This window comes from Heterodontus francisci, chromosome 49 (assembly GCF_036365525.1).
Source record: "Heterodontus francisci isolate sHetFra1 chromosome 49, sHetFra1.hap1, whole genome shotgun sequence".
Classification (NCBI taxonomy): domain Eukaryota; kingdom Metazoa; phylum Chordata; class Chondrichthyes; order Heterodontiformes; family Heterodontidae; genus Heterodontus; species Heterodontus francisci.
Window position 1 is genome coordinate 11,637,087 of NC_090419.1, and position 16,257 is coordinate 11,653,343.

Below are 16,257 nucleotides of genomic sequence, written 5' to 3' on the forward strand. Positions count from 1 at the left end.
ACATCCATCACCCAGTCCCCTCCCTCCGTCTTCCTCATCAACCCCGCCTTTCCCAACTCCATCCCCCAGTCTCCCCCTCTCCCTCATCAACCCCGCCCTTCCCACATCCATCACCCAGTCCCCTCCCTCCGTCTTCCTCATCAACCCCGCCTTTCCCAACTCCATCCCCCAGTCTCCCCCTCTCCCTCATCAACCCCCCCTTCCCACCTCCATCCCCAGTCCCCTCCCTCCGTCTCCCTCATCAACCCCCCATTCCCACCTCCATCCCCCAGTTCCCTCCCTCCGTCTCCCTCATCAACCCCCCAGTCCCACCTCCATCCCCCAGTTCCCTCCTTCCGTCTCCCTCATCAACCCCCCCTTCCCACCTCCATCCCCAGTCCCCTCCCTCCGTCTCCCTCATCAAACCCCCATTCCCACCTCCATCCCCCAGTTCCCTCCCTCCGTCTCCCTCATCAACCCCCCCTTCCCACCTCCATCCCCAGTCCCCTCCCTCCGTCTCCCTCATCAAACCCCCATTCCCACCTCCATCCCCCAGTTCCCTCCCTCCGTCTCCCTCATCAACCCCCCATTCCCACCTCCATCCCCCAGTTCCCTCCCTCCGTCTCCCTCATCAACCCCCCATTCCCACCTCCATCCCCCAGTTCCCTCCCTCCGTCTCCCTCATCAACCCCCCATTCCCACCTCCATCCCCCAGTTCCCTCCCTCCGTCTCCCTCATCAACCCCCCTTCCCACCTCCATCCCCCAGTCCCCCCTCTCCCTCATCAACCCCCCATTCCCACCTCCATCCCCCAGTTCCCTCCCTCCGTCTCCCTCATCAACCCCCCTTCCCACCTCCATCCCCCAGTCCCCTCCTCCCATCTCCCTCATCAGCCCCCCCATTCCCACCTCCATCCCCAAGTCCCCTCCCTCCGTCTCCCTCATCAACCCCCCCAGTCCCACCTCCATCCCCGTCCCCTCCCCCGTCTCCCTCATCAACCCCCAGTCCCACCACCATCCCCCTGTCTGCCTCATCAACCCCCCATTCCCACCGCCATCCCCACCCTTCCCTCCGTCTCCCTCATCAATCCCCCATTCCCACCAGTCCCCTCCTCTCCCTGTCTCCATGAACTTCCCATTCCCACCTCCATCCCCCAGTCCCCTCCTCTCTCTGTCTCCCTCATCAACTCCCCATCCCCCAGTCCCCTCCTCTCCGTCTCCCTCATCAACTCCCCATTCCCACCACCATCCCCCAGTCCCCTCCTCTCCCTTTTTTCATCAATCCCCCATTCCCACCTCAATCTCCCACCACCATCCCCCAGTCCCCTCCCTCCGTCTCCCTCATCAACCTTCCTCCCTGTCCCCCCTCCATCCCCCGTCCCCTCCGCTCCCCGTCTCCCTCAACCCCCCACAGTCTCACCTCCATCCCCCTTCCCCCGTCTCCCTCATCAACCTTCCTCCCTGTCCCACCTCCATCCCCCCATCCCCTCCTCTCCCCGTCTCCCTCATCAACCCCCCACAGTCTCACTCCATCCCCCTCCCCACGTCTCCATCAACCTTCCTCCCTGACCCACCTCCATCCCCCAGTCTCCCCTCTGCGAACTATCAACCACCCCAGTCCCCTCCCCACGTCTCCCTCATCAACCCCCCACAGTCCCACCTCCACCCTCAGAATCTCCTACTTTCCCACCCACAACTCCTCCGACCCCATTCCCACCCCAGTCTCTCCCTCTTTCCCACTCCCGTCCCCATTCCCACCCAGATCCCTAACCTCTCACCCACCAACACCCCCGTCCGATTTCCCACCCCAATCTCTCCCCTTCCTGCCCCTCAGCATCCTTTACCACTCATTACTCCCAGTCTCTTACCTCCTCTCCATGAATCATCTCCCCAAGTCTCACCTCTGCCCCCCGCCCCCCACAGTCTCCATCAGGGTAATGCTGTTGATGTGGTGTACACGGACGGCCAAAAAGCATTTGAGAAAATGTCGCAAAACAGACTTGTGAGCAAAGTCATAGCTCATGGAATACAAGGGACTGTCGCAACACGGTTACGAAATTGGCCGAATGACAGGAAGCAGAGAGTAGTGGTTAGCGGGTGTTTTTCGGACTGGCGGATGGTTAGTGGTGCGTTCCCCAAGGGTTGGCCTCAGGACCCTTGCTGTTCCTGATACACCTCAATGACCCAGACCTTGGTGTACAGCGCACAATTGCAAAATTTGCGGATGAGACGAAACTTGGAAACAATGTCACCTGCGAGGAGGATAGAGTAGAACTTCAAAAGGACATCGGTTGGTGGAATGGGCGGACAGATGGCAGATGAAATTTAATGCAGGGGAAAGAGTGAAGTGATTCATGTCAGTAGGAAGAATTTGGAGAGACAGTATAAAATCAAGAGTGCAATTTTAAAAGGGGTGCAGGAGAAGAGGTGTGGCCGTTCGCCTTGGAGAAGAGGAGATTAAGATAGAGCTGTTCAAAATCAGGAGGGGTCTGGACAGTGGGGGAGGGAACTCCTCCCTCCAGTGAGTGAGGGATCTCCGGGGGAGGGAACTCCTCCCTCCAGTGAGTGAGGGATCTCTGGGGGAGGGAACTCCTCCCTCCAGTGAGTGAGGGATCTCCGGGGGAGGGAACTCCTCCCTCCAGTGAGTGAGGGATCTCTGGGGGAGGGAACTCCTCCCTCCAGTGAGTGAGGGATCTCCGGGGGAGGGAACTCCTCCCTCCAGTGAGTGAGGGAACTCCGGGGGAGGGGAGGGAACTCCTCCCTCCAGTGAGTGAGGGATCTCCGGGGGAGGGAACTCCTCCCTCCAGTGAGTGAGGGATCTCCGGGGGAGGGAACTCCTCCCTCTAGTGAGTGAGGGAACTCCGGGGGAGGGGAGGGAACTCCTCCCTCCAGTGAGTGAGGGAACTCCGGGGGAGGGAACTCCTCCCTCCAGTGAGTGAGGGATCTCCGGGGGAGGGAACTCCTCCCTCCAGTGAGTGAGGGATCTCCGGGGGAGGGAACTCCTCCCTCCAGTGAGTGAGGGAACTCCTCCCTCCAGTGAGTGAGGGAACTCCGGGGGAGGGAACTCCTCCCTCCAGTGAGTGAGGGAACTCCGGGGGAGGGAACTCCTCCCTCCAGTGAGTGAGGGATCTCCGGGGGAGGGAACTCCTCCCTCCAGTGTGTGAGGGAACTCCTCCCTCCAGTGAGTGAGGGATCTCCGGGGGAGGGAACTCCTCCCTCCAGTGAGTGAGGGATCTCCGGGGGAGGGAACTCCTCCCTCCAGTGAGTGAGGGAACTCCTCCCTCCAGTGAGTGAGGGAACTCCTCCCTCCAGTGAGTGAGGGATCTCCGGGGGAGGGAACTCCTCCCTCCAGTGAGTGAGGGATCTCCGGGGGAGGGAACTCCTCCCTCCAGTGAGTGAGGGATCTCCGGGGGAGGGAACTCCTCCCTCCAGTGAGTGAGGGAACTCCTCCCTCCAGTGAGTGAGGGATCTCCGGGGGAGGGAACTCCTCCCTCCAGTGAGTGAGGGAACTCCTCCCTCCAGTGAGTGAGGGAACTCCGGGGGAGGGGAGGGAACTCCTCCCTCCAGTGAGTGAGGGATCTCAGGGGGAGGGAACTCCTCCCTCCAGTGAGTGAGGGAACAGCTCCCTCCAGTGAGTGAGGGAACTCCGGGGGAGGGGAGGGAACTCCTCCCTCCAGTGAGTGAGGGATCTCAGGGGGAGGGAACTCCTCCCTCCAGTGAGTGAGGGAACTCCTCCCTCCAGTGAGTGAGGGATCTCCGGGGGAGGGAACTCCTCCCTCCAGTGAGTGAGGGAACTCCTCCCTCCAGTGAGTGAGGGATCTCCGGGGGAGGGAACTCCTCCCTCCAGTGAGTGAGGGAACTCCTCCCTCCAGTGAGTGAGGGAACTCCGGGGGAGGGGAGGGAACTCCTCCCTCCAGTGAGTGAGGGATCTCAGGGGGAGGGAACTCCTCCCTCCAGTGAGTGAGGGAACTCCTCCCTCCAGTGAGTGAGGGAACTCCGGGGGAGGGGAGGGAACTCCTCCCTCCAGTGAGTGAGGGAACTCCTCCCTCCAGTGAGTGAGGGATCTCCGGGGGAGGGAACTCCTCCCTCCAGTGAGTGAGGGATCTCCAGCCTCTGGAGTGCAATGAAGTCACTTTTGGTGAGACCCCGCCCCCTCAACCCAATCCCCAATCCTGATTGGTGGCAGCGGACGGTTGTTGTTGTCCCCCAATGGCCAGGAGTCCTGTCAATCACAGGGTGTGGGCTCTGATTGGCTGTCTGTACTTCCGGTGTGTGGGGGAATCCCCTCCCGCCTCTGACTCAGTTGTTTTTTATTTGCTTCATTTTCTTTTCCCTTTCTGTTGTCCCGGAGATTTTCGGTTCCCGGTTTTCCCCGGGGTGGGTGAGGGGCGGGGGAGGGGTCGCCAGTTGCCACTTCCCTGCAAGTTCCGGCTTTCCCCCCGCCGCCGCCGGGAGAGGGGGCGGGAATTCCGCCGCCTGTCAGCTTCACTGTCGCGGCGGCCCGGATTCGATCACTGCCGATCGCCGGAGTCAGAGACCCGAGGCCCGAGTTCCCGGTTAACCCTCCTCTCCCACACTCACACCCTGCTTACCCAACCCCGGCGCGGCGCGCTCTCTGCGCGGAGATGTCGGATGAGCGGCTGGGCGCAGCGGATCCCGGGCACAACTGCGAGAATCTGTACGTGATCGTGGACTGCAGCTCGGAGCTGATAGATCTGCTGAGGTAAGGAGGGAAGGAGTGTGGGAGGAGGAGGTGTGGGGTGGGTGAGGGGTGAGGTGGTGGGTGGGTGAGGGGGTAGGGGTGGGTGGGTGACGGTGAGGGGGGAGGGGTGGGTGGGTGACGGGGAGGGTTAGGGGTGTGTGGGAGGGGATGAGGAGGTGTGGGTGATGGAGGGAGGGGAGGTGTGGATGAGGTGAGGGGTGAATTTTACAATGAATGAGATTGGTGGAGATTTAACTGTGAAATATGGAAAGAGCTGCACAGACAGAGCAGGCCATTCAGCCCATTGTGCTGTACTAGCTGGAAAACAGTGAGCTCTTCAGTCCCATCCCAGCTTCCAGCTCTTCTTCTGCAAATTATTCTGCACAGGCCACTAGCCCTGACCACGCCCAATGTAAAAATTACCCCCCCCCCCATTCACTGTAAAAAAATTACCCCCCCCCCCGGTTTGCTGTCAAAATTGCCCCCCCGGTTCGCTGTCAAAATTGCACCCCCCCGGTTCGCTGTCAAAATTGCCCCCCCCCCTGCCCCGCCCCGCCCCGGTTCACTGTCAAAATTGCCCCCCCCCCAGTTCGCTGTCAAAATTGCCCCCCCCAGTTCGCTGTCAAAATTGCCCCCCCCCAGTTCGCTGTCAAAATTGCCCCCCCCGGTTCGCTGTCAAAATTGCCCCCCCCGGTTCGCTGTCAAAATTGCCCCCCCCAGTTCGCTGTCAAAATTGCCCCCCCCCAGTTCGCTGTCAAAATTGCCCCCCCCGGTTCGCTGTCAAAATTGCCCCCCCCCGGTTCGCTGTCAAAATTGCCCCCCCCGGTTCGCTGTCAAAATTGCCCCCCCCGGTTCGCTGTCAAAATTGCCCCCCCCGGTTCGCTGTCAAAATTGCCCCCCCCGGTTCGCTGTCAAAATTGCCCCCCCTCGTTCGCTGTCAAAATTTCCCCCCCCCCGTTCGCTGTCAAAATTGCCCCCCCCGTTCGCTATCAAAATTGCCCCCCCCCCTGTACGCTGTCAAAATTGCCCCCCCCCCCGTTCGCTGTCAAAATTGCCCCCCCTCCCATTCGCTGTAAAAGTGACCCCCCCTGTTCGCTGTCAAAATTGCCCCCCTCGTTCGCTGTCAAAATTGCCCCCCCTCCCGTCCGCTGTAAAATTGCCCCCCCCCCCGTTTGCTGTCAAAATTGCCCCCCCCCCCGTTTGCTGTCAAAATTGCCCCCCCTGTTTGCTGTCAAAATTGCCCCCCCCCTTTTGCTGTCAAAATTGCCCCCCCCGTTTGCTGTCAAAATTGCCCCCCCCGTTTGCTGTCAAAATTGCCCCCCCCGTTTGCTGTCAAAATTGCCCCCCCCCCGTTTGCTGTCAAAATTGCCTCCCCCGTTTGCTGTCAAAATTGCCCCCCCCGTTTGCTGTCAAAATTGCCCCCCCCGTTTGCTGTCAAAATTGCCCCCCCCGTTTGCTGTCAAAATTGCCCCCCCCGTTTGCTGTCAAAATTGCCCCCCCCGTTTGCTGTCAAAATTGCCCCCCCCCGTTTGCTGTCAAAATTGCCCCCCCCGTTTGCTGTCAAAATTGCCCCCCCCGTTTGCTGTCAAAATTGCCCCCCCCGTTTGCTGTCAAAATTGCCCCCCCCGTTCGCTGTCAAAATTGCCCCCCCCGTTCGCTGTCAAAATTGCCCCCCCCGTTCGCTGTCAAAATTGCCCCCCCTGTTCGCTGTCAAAATTGCCCCCCCGTTTGCTGTCAAAATTGCCCCCCCCGTTCGCTGTCAAAATTGCCCCCCCCTGTTCGCTGTCAAAATTGCCCCCCTCGTTCGCTGTAAAAGTGACCCCCCCCCGTTCGCTGTAAAAGTGACCCCCCCCCAGTTCGCTGTAAAAGTGACCCCCCCTTCCCTTTGCTGTAAAAGTGACCCCCCTCCCCTTTGCTGTAAAAGTGACCCCCCCTTCCCGTTCACTGTAAAAGCGACCCCCCCCTTCCCGTTCGCTGTAAAAGTGACCCCCCCTTCCCGTTCGCTGTAAAAGTGACCCCCCCTCCCCTTGCATTGTGGAAATTATGGCGCCCCCCCCTCTTCCCCGCCAGTAGATTGTAACATTTCCCCATTTATTGTGAAACTTTCCTCTCCTGATCTCTCAATTGCCATATTCATTGTACATGAGAAGTATTGGCTGGAACAGCAGGGTGGAGCTCCCCCTCAGCCCTCCTTCTCATAGTGGCCATGGCTTGAGAGGGCATGCGAGGCCTGGGGTTAATGTCTCGTCCTGAAATCGGTCAACCCTGACAGTGAAATGGAGCAGTTTACACGCAGGGAGCAGCCTGTTATCGAGCAGGCTCGTGGCAGGTTGAAGCCTGAGAGCCTGGGCCCTGGCCCATCTCTGCCGCTGTGACCTCCCACACTGGGTGTGTGCGCGGCAAGCCAAGCACTGGGAGGTTGTGTTGGAAAGGCCCTTGTGCGGTTCTGTGACCCTGTGGCAACACCGTTCTGTCATCAGCGTTGAACTGAGCCCCGGAGCAGGAGAGGCCCAGGCTGCTTCCCCGGCCTGTGCTGAGTTATCTGACGAGGGGTTGGGGTGGGGAGCTGGTGAGGGGTTCAGCTGGGAGCTGGTGTTCACCTGCCCCCTTGCTGCCAGTCGCCCTCTCGAGACACTCAATTGTACAGGCTGCGTTGAGTAATGTAGCATTTTTCACTCTCTCTCCCTTCCTCTCCTTTCCAGTGTGAATTCAGCGCAGCCGGAATCGGGAATTGTGGCCGACATTGACGTCAGTGAACTTCTGTATCCTAAAAGTTCCGAAAGTTACTACGAGTTGAAAAGCCAGCCCATCGCCTATAGGTTCGTCCAGACTTTCTCCACCCTCTGTAAACTTCAACTTGGGTGAAACTTTTCCAACTGTATCCTAACTCGCACAAGTTCTGTTCACCCCCCTCCCTGCCCCGTGCTCGCTGACCTACATTGGCTCCCGGTCCAGCAACGCCTCAATTTAAAAACAAATTCTCATCCTCGTTTTCAAATCCCTCCATGACCCTGCCCGTCTCTGTAACCCCCTCCAGCCCCTACAACGCTCCGAGATCTCTGCGCTCCTCCAATTCTGGCCTCTTGTCCATCCCCCGATTCCCGTCGCTCCACCATTGGCGGCCGTGCCTTCAGCTGCCTGGGGCCCTAAGCTCTGGAATTCCCTCCCTAAACTTCTCTCTCTCTCCTCCTTTAAGACGCTCCTTAAAACTGACCCCTTTGACCGAGCTTTTGGTCGCCCGTCCCTAATATCTCCTGATGTGTCAAATTGTGTTTGATTTACACTCCCCGGGTAAAATAGATGCAAGTTGGTGTCGACGTCTGTGGACTGGCAGTTTTGTGCAGGGGCTGGTTGGGGCAGGGAATTTAGTGTCTGTTAGTGGAGTTGGGGGGCGGTGGAGGAGCTGTGCCGGAGTGGGGGAGGTGTGTGTGTGTCTCCCCTTCACCCCCATCCTCTCTCCTGATCTTCCTTGGACACCTAGCAGTTGTTTTTTTTTTGATGACCTCCCTCCCGAGGTGTTTGACTGTGTGTGTGTGACGCTCAGAGATGCAGGGGCTTTGTCAGCAGCAGATTCTGCTGAGGCCTGGCTCAGCCCTCCCGGTGTTTCGATTGGGGAAGTGGGAAATTAGCCAGCCCACAGCAGAGGGAGAGCATGTGGGAAGGAGCCAAACTGCTATGAATCAGCAGCAGCTCCAGCGCACAAACAAGGACTGTGTGCGAAGAGACTTCCTGTATCCAGTCTCGAGTGTGGTCGGGCCAGTGAGGGGGCGGGGTTCAGCAGGAATGTGCTGATCCTGCCTTTCCAACTATACTTTACAGTGAGTTATCTGTCTAAACAGGCGGCCGGAGCGTGAGGGAAGAGGGGCGCATAGGAGAGGGAGGAGATGAACATGGAGAGAGTGAGGGACAGGGATAGAGTGGATGGGTGAGGTACGTGGGCGGTATGGGAAATGGGGCAGGAGGGGGCGCGGAGGGAGAGGGGTGGGAAATGGAGTGGGTGGGGGGATAGGGAGGGGGCGTGGAGGGAGAGTGGCGGGGAGGGGGTACGGGGGGCTTGGAGGGAGGGGAGGGGGCAGAGAGAGGGGAGCAGAGGGAGAATGGCAGGGGCTTGGGAGAGGGGGCAGGGAAGGGGTGCGGAGGGAGGGAGGCCGGGAGAGGGGGCAAGGAGGGGGACACGGAGGGAGGGGTGGGTGAAAAATGGCGCATATCAGTGTCGGCTCTTTGAACGAGCTGTCTAATTTGTCCCATGCTGTCCATTCCCTGTAGCCCTGTGCGTTTTTACTTTTCAAGTGTTTATCCATTTCTCCTTTTGAAAGTTACTGTTCAATCCGTTTTCACTTTCGATTCCAGATCACAACGATTCACCTCCTCTCCTCTGGTCCTTTTCCCGATTATCTTCAATCTGTGTCCCTCTGGTTACCGACCCTCCCGCCACTGGAAACAGTTTCTCCTTGTTTACTCCATCAAAACCCTTCCTGATTTTCAACGCCCCGATTAAATCTCCCCTTAACCTTCTCTGCTCTAAGGAGAACAATCGCAGCTTCTCCCAGTCTCTCCACATTAACTGGAGTCCCTCGTCCCTGGGACCATTCCAATAAATCTCCTCCGCACCCTCTCCGAGGCCTTGACATTCTTCCGAAAGTGCAGGGCCCGGAATTGGGCCCCAACACTCCAGCTGGGGCCGCACCAGTGCTTTATAACCGGTTCCCTCAGCTGTGGCTATTGGGAATGGTTTGGGGCTCGTGTTTCTGGGAGGAAGGCTTTTTGAAAAAAAGAAACAAGTAGACAAGTTGAAGGGTCTAAGGATGAGATGACAGAAAGCTCTGGGTTTGGAGAGTAAGAGGAAGGACTGAGGAGGAGGTTTTGGGGGTGGGTGCAGGATGGAGGAGTGGCGTGCGGGACAAGTATGGGAGAGAAAAGGACGGAGGAGAACTGAGCAGGGTGAAGGCAATGGGAAAAAAAGAGGGAAAGATGAGAGGATGGGATTGACGAGACTTGCATGTGGATACCAAAAACAATTTGAATTTACATTGAGCCTAAACGTACTAAAACAGCCCAAGCCCTTTCTGAGCACTATTATCAACCAACGTTTGGCACCAAGACACTGAAGGGCATAAGATGATGGGACAGACGACCAAGAGCACAGTCAAAGAGGTCGGTTTTAAGCAGCGTCTTAAAGGAGGAGAGAGAGAGGCAGACAAGTTTAGGGAGGGAATTCCGGAGCTTAGGGCCCCAAGCAGCTGAAGGCACGGCCGCCAATGGTGGAGCGATGGGAATCGGGGAATGGTCAAGAGGCCGGAATTGGAGGAGTGCAGAGATCTCGGAGGGTTGTAGGGGCTGGAGGAGGTTACAGAGATGGGGAGGGCTGGAGGAGGTTACAGAGATGGGGAGGGCTGGAGGAGGTTACAGAGATGGGGAGGGCTGGAGGAGGTTACAGAGATAGGGAGGGTTGTAGGGGCTGGAGGAGGTTACAGAGATAGGCAGGGTTGTAGGGGCTGGAGGAGGTTACAGAGATAGGGAGGGTTGGAGGAGGTTACAGAGATAGGGAGGGTTGTAGGGGCTGGAGGAGGTTACAGAGATAGGGAGGGTTGTCGGGGCTGGAGGAGGTTACAGAGATAGGGAGGGTTGTAGGGGCTGGAGGAGGTTACAGAGATAGGGAGGGTTGTAGGGACTGGAGGAGGTTACAGAGATAGGGAGGGTTGTAGGGGCTGGAGGAGGTTACAGAGATAGGGAGGGTTGTAGGGGCTGGAGGAGGTTACAGAGATAGGGAGGGTTGGAGGAGGTTACAGAGATAGGGAGGGTTGTAGGGGCTGGAGGAGGTTACAGAGATAGGGAGGGTTGTAGGGGCTGGAGGAGGTTACAGAGATAGGGAGGGTTGTCGGGGCTGGAGGAGGTTACAGAGATAGGCAGGGTTGTAGGGGCTGGAGGAGGTTACAGAGATAGGGAGGGTTGTAGGGGCTGGAGGAGGTTACAGAGATAGGGAGGGTTGTAGGGACTGGAGGAGGTTACAGAGATAGGGAGGGTTGTAGGGGCTGGAGGAGGTTACAGAGATAGGGAGGGTTGTCGGGGCTGGAGGAGGTTACAGAGATAGGCAGGGTTGTAGGGGCTGGAGGAGGTTACAGAGATAGGGAGGGTTGTCAGGGCTGGAGGAGGTTACAGAGATGGGGAGGGTTGTAGGGACTGGAGGAGGTTACAGAGGTAAGGAGGGTTTTTGGGGCTGGAGGAGGTTACAGAGATAGGGAGGGCTGGAGGGAGTTGAAAACAAGGGAGTTTTATGTTCGAGGCATTGTTTAACTGTGTACCCATAGCAACAAGGAGTTGGGGGCCGACAGAAGGCTTTTTCTCATTGCTGGGAAAATGGGCCGAGTCCTGGGAAACAGGCTGTTGTAGGGGAATTTGAGAGAGCAGATTCTTGGGATTAGCGCCTGTCACAGGGGGAAATGAGAGGGCAGAGTCTGGACGTTGGGGTCTGGTGTGAAGGGAGAGGATAATCATGTTGTACAGGGGTCTGTGTGGATGCTGTGGACAATGGGGAGTAATTAATGATGTACAGGGGTCGATGTGGAGACTGTGGACAATGGGGAGAGATTAATGATGTACAGGGGTCTATGTGGAGACTGGACAATGGGGAGAGATTAATGATGTACAGGGGTCTGTGTGGAGGATGTGGACAGTGGGGAGAGATTAATGATGTACAGGGGTCTGTGTGGAGGCTGTGGACAGTGGGGAGAGATTAATGATGTACAGGGGTCTGTGTGGAGGATGTGGACAGTGGGAGAGATTAATGATGTACATGGGTCTGTGTGGATGCTGTGGACAATGGGGAGAGATTAATGATGTACAGGGGTCTGTGTGGAGGATGTGGACAGTGGGAGAGATTAATGATGTACATGGGTCTGTGTGGATGCTGTGGACAATGGGGAGAGATTAATGATGTACAAGGGGTCTGTGTGGAGGATGTGGACAGTGGGGAGAGATTAATGATGTACATGGGTCTGTGTGGATGCTGTGGACAATGGGGAGAGATTAATGATGTACAGGGGTCTGTGTGGAGACTGGACAGTGGGGTGAGATTAATGATGTACAGGGGTCTGTGTGGAGACTGTGGACAGTGGGGAGAGATTAATGATGTACAGGGGTCTGTGTGGAGACTGTGGACAGTGGGGAGAGATTAATGATGTACAGGGGTCTGTGTGGAGACTGTGGACAGTGGGGAGAGATTAATGATGTACAGGGGTCTGTGTGGAGACTGTGGACAATGGGGAGAGATTAATGATGTACAGGGGTCTGTGTGGAGACTGTGGACAGTGGGGAGAGATTAATGATGTACAGGGGTCTGTGTGGAGACTGTGGACAATGGGGAGAGATTAATGATGTACAGGGGTCTGTGTGGAGACTGTGGACAATGGGGAGAGATTAATGATGTACATGGGTCTGTGTGGAGATTGTGGACAATGGGGAGAGATTAATGATGTACAGGGGTCTGTGTGGAGGATGTGGACAGTGCGGAGAGATTAATGATGTACAGGGGTCTGTGTGGAGGATGTGGACAATGGGGAGAGATTAATGATGTACAGGGGTCTGTGTGGAGGATGTGGACGATGGGGAGAGATTAATGATGTCCATGGGTCTGTGTGGAGGATGTGGACAGTGCGGAGAGATTAATGATGTACAGGGGTCTGTGTGGAGGATGTGGACGATGGGGAGAGATTAATGATGTACAGGGGTCTGTGTGGAGACTGTGGACAATGGGGAGAGATTAATGATGTACAGGGGTCTGTGTGGAGACTGTGGACAATGGGGAGAGATTAATGATGTCCATGGGTCTGTGTGGAGGATGTGGACAGTGCGGAGAGATTAATGATGTACAGGGGTCTGTGTGGAGGATGTGGACGATGGGGAGAGATTAATGATGTACAGGGGTCTGTGTGGAGACTGTGGACAATGGGGAGAGATTAATGATGTACAGGGGTCTGTGTGGATGCTGTGGACAATGGGGAGAGATTAATGATGTACAGGGGTCTATGTGGAGATTGTGGACAATGGGGAGAGATTAATGATGTACAGGGGTCTGTGTGGAGGATGTGGACAGTGGGGAGAGATTAATGATGTACAGGGGTCTGTGTGGATGCTGTGGACAGTGGGGAGAGATTAATGATGTACAGGGGTCTGTGTGGATGCTGTGGACAGTGGGGAGAGATTAATGATGTACAGGGGTCTATGTGGATGCTGTGGACAGTGGGGAGAGATTAATGATGTACAGGGGTCTGTGTGGATGCTGTGGACAGTGGGGAGAGATTAATGATGTACAGGGGTCTGTGTGGATGCTATGGACAGTGGGGAGAGATTAATGATGTACAGGGGTCTGTGTGGATGCTATGGACAGTGGGGAGAGATTAATGATGTACAGGGGTCTGTGTGGATGCTATGGACAGTGGGGAGAGATTAATGATGTACAGGGGTCTGTGTGGAGACTGTGGACAATGGGAGAGATTAATGATGTATAGGGGTCTGTGTGGAGGATGTGGACAATGGGGAGAGATTAATGATGTACAGGGGTCTGTGTGGATGCTGTGGACAATGGGGAGAGATTAATGATGTACAGGGGTCTGTGTGGATGCTGTGGACAATGGGGAGAGATTAATGATGTACAGGGGTCTGTGTGGATGCTGTGGACAATGGGGAGAGATTAATGATGTACAGGGGTCTGTGTGGATGCTGTGGACAATGGGGAGAGATTAATGATGTACAGGGGTCTGTGTGGAGACTGTGGACAATGGGGAGAGATTAATGATGTACAGGGGTCTATGTGGAGATTGTGGACAATGGGGAGAGATTAATGATGTACAGGGGTCTGTGTGGATGCTGTGGACAATGAGGAGAGATTAATGATGTACAGGGGTCTGTGTGGATGCTGTGGACAGTGGGGAGAGATTAATGATGTACAGGGGTCTGTGTGGAGACTGTGGACAATGAGGAGAGATTAATGATGTACAGGGGTCTGTGTGGATGCTGTGGACAATGGGGAGAGATTAATGATGTACAGGGGTCTGTGTGGATGCTGTGGACAATGGGGAGAGATTAATGATGTACAGGGGTCTGTGTGGATGCTGTGGACAGTGGGGAGAGATTAATGATGTACAGGGGTCTGTGTGGATGCTGTGGACAGTGGGGAGAGATTAATGATGTACAGGGGTCTGTGTGGATGCTGTGGACAGTGGGGAGAGATTAATGATGTACAGGGGTCTGTGTGGAGGATGTGGACAGTGGGGAGAGATTAATGATGTACAGGGGTCTGTGTGGAGGATGTGGACAATGGGGAGAGATTAATGATGTACAGGGGTCTGTGTGGAGGATGTGGACAGTGGGGAGAGATTAATGATGTACAGGGGTCTGTGTGGAGGATGTGGACAATGGGGAGAGATTAATGATGTACAGGGGTCTGTGTGGAGGATGTGGACAGTGGGGAGAGATTAATGATGTACAGGGGTCTGTGTGGAGACTGTGGACAATGGGGAGAGATTAATGATGTACAGGGGTCTGTGTGGAGACTGTGGACAATGGGAGAGATTAATGATGTACAGGGGTCTGTGTGGAGGATGTGGACAATGGGGAGAGATTAATGATGTACAGGGGTCTATGTGGATGCTGTGGACAGTGGGGAGAGATTAATGATGTACAGGGGTCTGTGTGGAGGATGTGGACAATGGGGAGAGATTAATGATGTACAGGGGTCTGTGTGGAGACTGTGGACAATGGGGAGAGATTAATGATGTACAGGGGTCTGTGTGGAGACTGTGGACAATGGGGAGAGATTAATGATGTACAGGGGTCTGTGTGGAGGATGTGGACAATGGGGAGAGATTAATGATGTACAGGGGTCTATGTGGATGCTGTGGACAGTGGGGAGAGATTAATGATGTACAGGGGTCTGTGTGGAGGATGTGGACAATGGGGAGAGATTAATGATGTACATGGGTCTGTGTGGAGGATGTGGACAGTGGGGAGAGATTAATGATGTACAGGGGTCTGTGTGGATGCTGTGGACAATGGGGAGAGATTAATGATGTACAGGGGTCTATGTGGATGCTGTGGACAGTGGGGAGAGATTAATGATGTACAGGGGTCTGTGTGGATGCTGTGGACAGTGGGGAGAGATTAATGATGTACAGGGGTCTATGTGGATGCTGTGGACAGTGGGGAGAGATTAATGCTGTACGGGGGTCTGTGTGGAGGCTGTGGACAATGAGGAGAGATTAATGATGTACAGGGGTCTGTGTGGAGACTGTGGACAATGGGGAGAGATTAATGATGTACAGGGGTCTGTGTGGATGCTGTGGACAATGGGGAGAGATTAATGATGTACAGGGGTCTGTGTGGATGCTGTGGACAGTGGGGAGAGATTAATGATGTACAGGGGTCTGTGTGGAGGATGTGGACAATGGGGAGAGATTAATGATGTACATGGGTCTGTGTGGAGGATGTGGACAGTGGGGAGAGATTAATGATGTACAGGGGTCTGTGTGGAGACTGTGGACAATGGGGAGAGATTAATGATGTACAGGGGTCTGTGTGGAGACTGTGGACAATGGGGAGAGATTAATGATGTACAGGGGTCTGTGTGGAGGATGTGGACAATGGGGAGAGATTAATGATGTACAGGGGTCTATGTGGATGCTGTGGACAGTGGGGAGAGATTAATGATGTACAGGGGTCTGTGTGGAGGATGTGGACAATGGGGAGAGATTAATGATGTACAGGGGTCTGTGTGGAGACTGTGGACAATGGGGAGAGATTAATGATGTACAGGGGTCTGTGTGGAGACTGTGGACAATGGGGAGAGATTAATGATGTACAGGGGTCTGTGTGGAGGATGTGGACAATGGGGAGAGATTAATGATGTACAGGGGTCTATGTGGATGCTGTGGACAGTGGGGAGAGATTAATGATGTACAGGGGTCTGTGTGGAGGATGTGGACAATGGGGAGAGATTAATGATGTACAGGGGTCTATGTGGATGCTGTGGACAGTGGGGAGAGATTAATGATGTACAGGGGTCTGTGTGGAGGATGTGGACAATGGGGAGAGATTAATGATGTACATGGGTCTGTGTGGAGGATGTGGACAGTGGGGAGAGATTAATGATGTACAGGGGTCTGTGTGGATGCTGTGGACAATGGGGAGAGATTAATGATGTACAGGGGTCTGTGTGGAGGATGTGGACAATGGGGAGAGATTAATGATGTACAGGGGTCTATGTGGATGCTGTGGACAGTGGGGAGAGATTAATGATGTACAGGGGTCTGTGTGGATGCTGTGGACAGTGGGGAGAGATTAATGATGTACAGGGGTCTATGTGGATGCTGTGGACAATGGGGAGAGATTAATGATGTACAGGGGTCTATGTGGATGCTGTGGACAGTGGGGAGAGATTAATGCTGTACGGGGGTCTGTGTGGAGGCTGTGGACAATGAGGAGAGATTAATGATGTACAGGGGTCTGTGTGGATGCTGTGGACAGTGGGGAGAGATTAATGATGTACAGGGGTCGGTTAAACTGGTTCCCACCCTCTCATCGA

At 55.5% G+C, this 16,257-nt stretch overlaps 1 protein-coding gene across 2 annotated transcripts in view; it reads left to right on the forward strand.

The window, feature by feature from the left end:
• Nucleotides 1–3,787: 3,787 nt before the first annotated feature.
• Nucleotides 3,788–16,257, forward strand: part of LOC137358308 (microphthalmia-associated transcription factor-like) — a 41,515-nt gene continuing 29,045 nt past the window's right edge. Inside the window, exons 1-2 of one of the 2 annotated variants that reach the window (XM_068024243.1) lie at nucleotides 3,788–4,700; nucleotides 7,382–7,498. In XM_068024243.1, the coding sequence (XP_067880344.1) occupies nucleotides 4,603–4,700; nucleotides 7,382–7,498 (215 nt within the window). In that variant the 5' untranslated portion in view covers nucleotides 3,788–4,602. The remainder of the gene's footprint in view (nucleotides 4,701–7,381; nucleotides 7,499–16,257) is intronic. The other variant, XM_068024244.1, reaches the window with a different exon arrangement.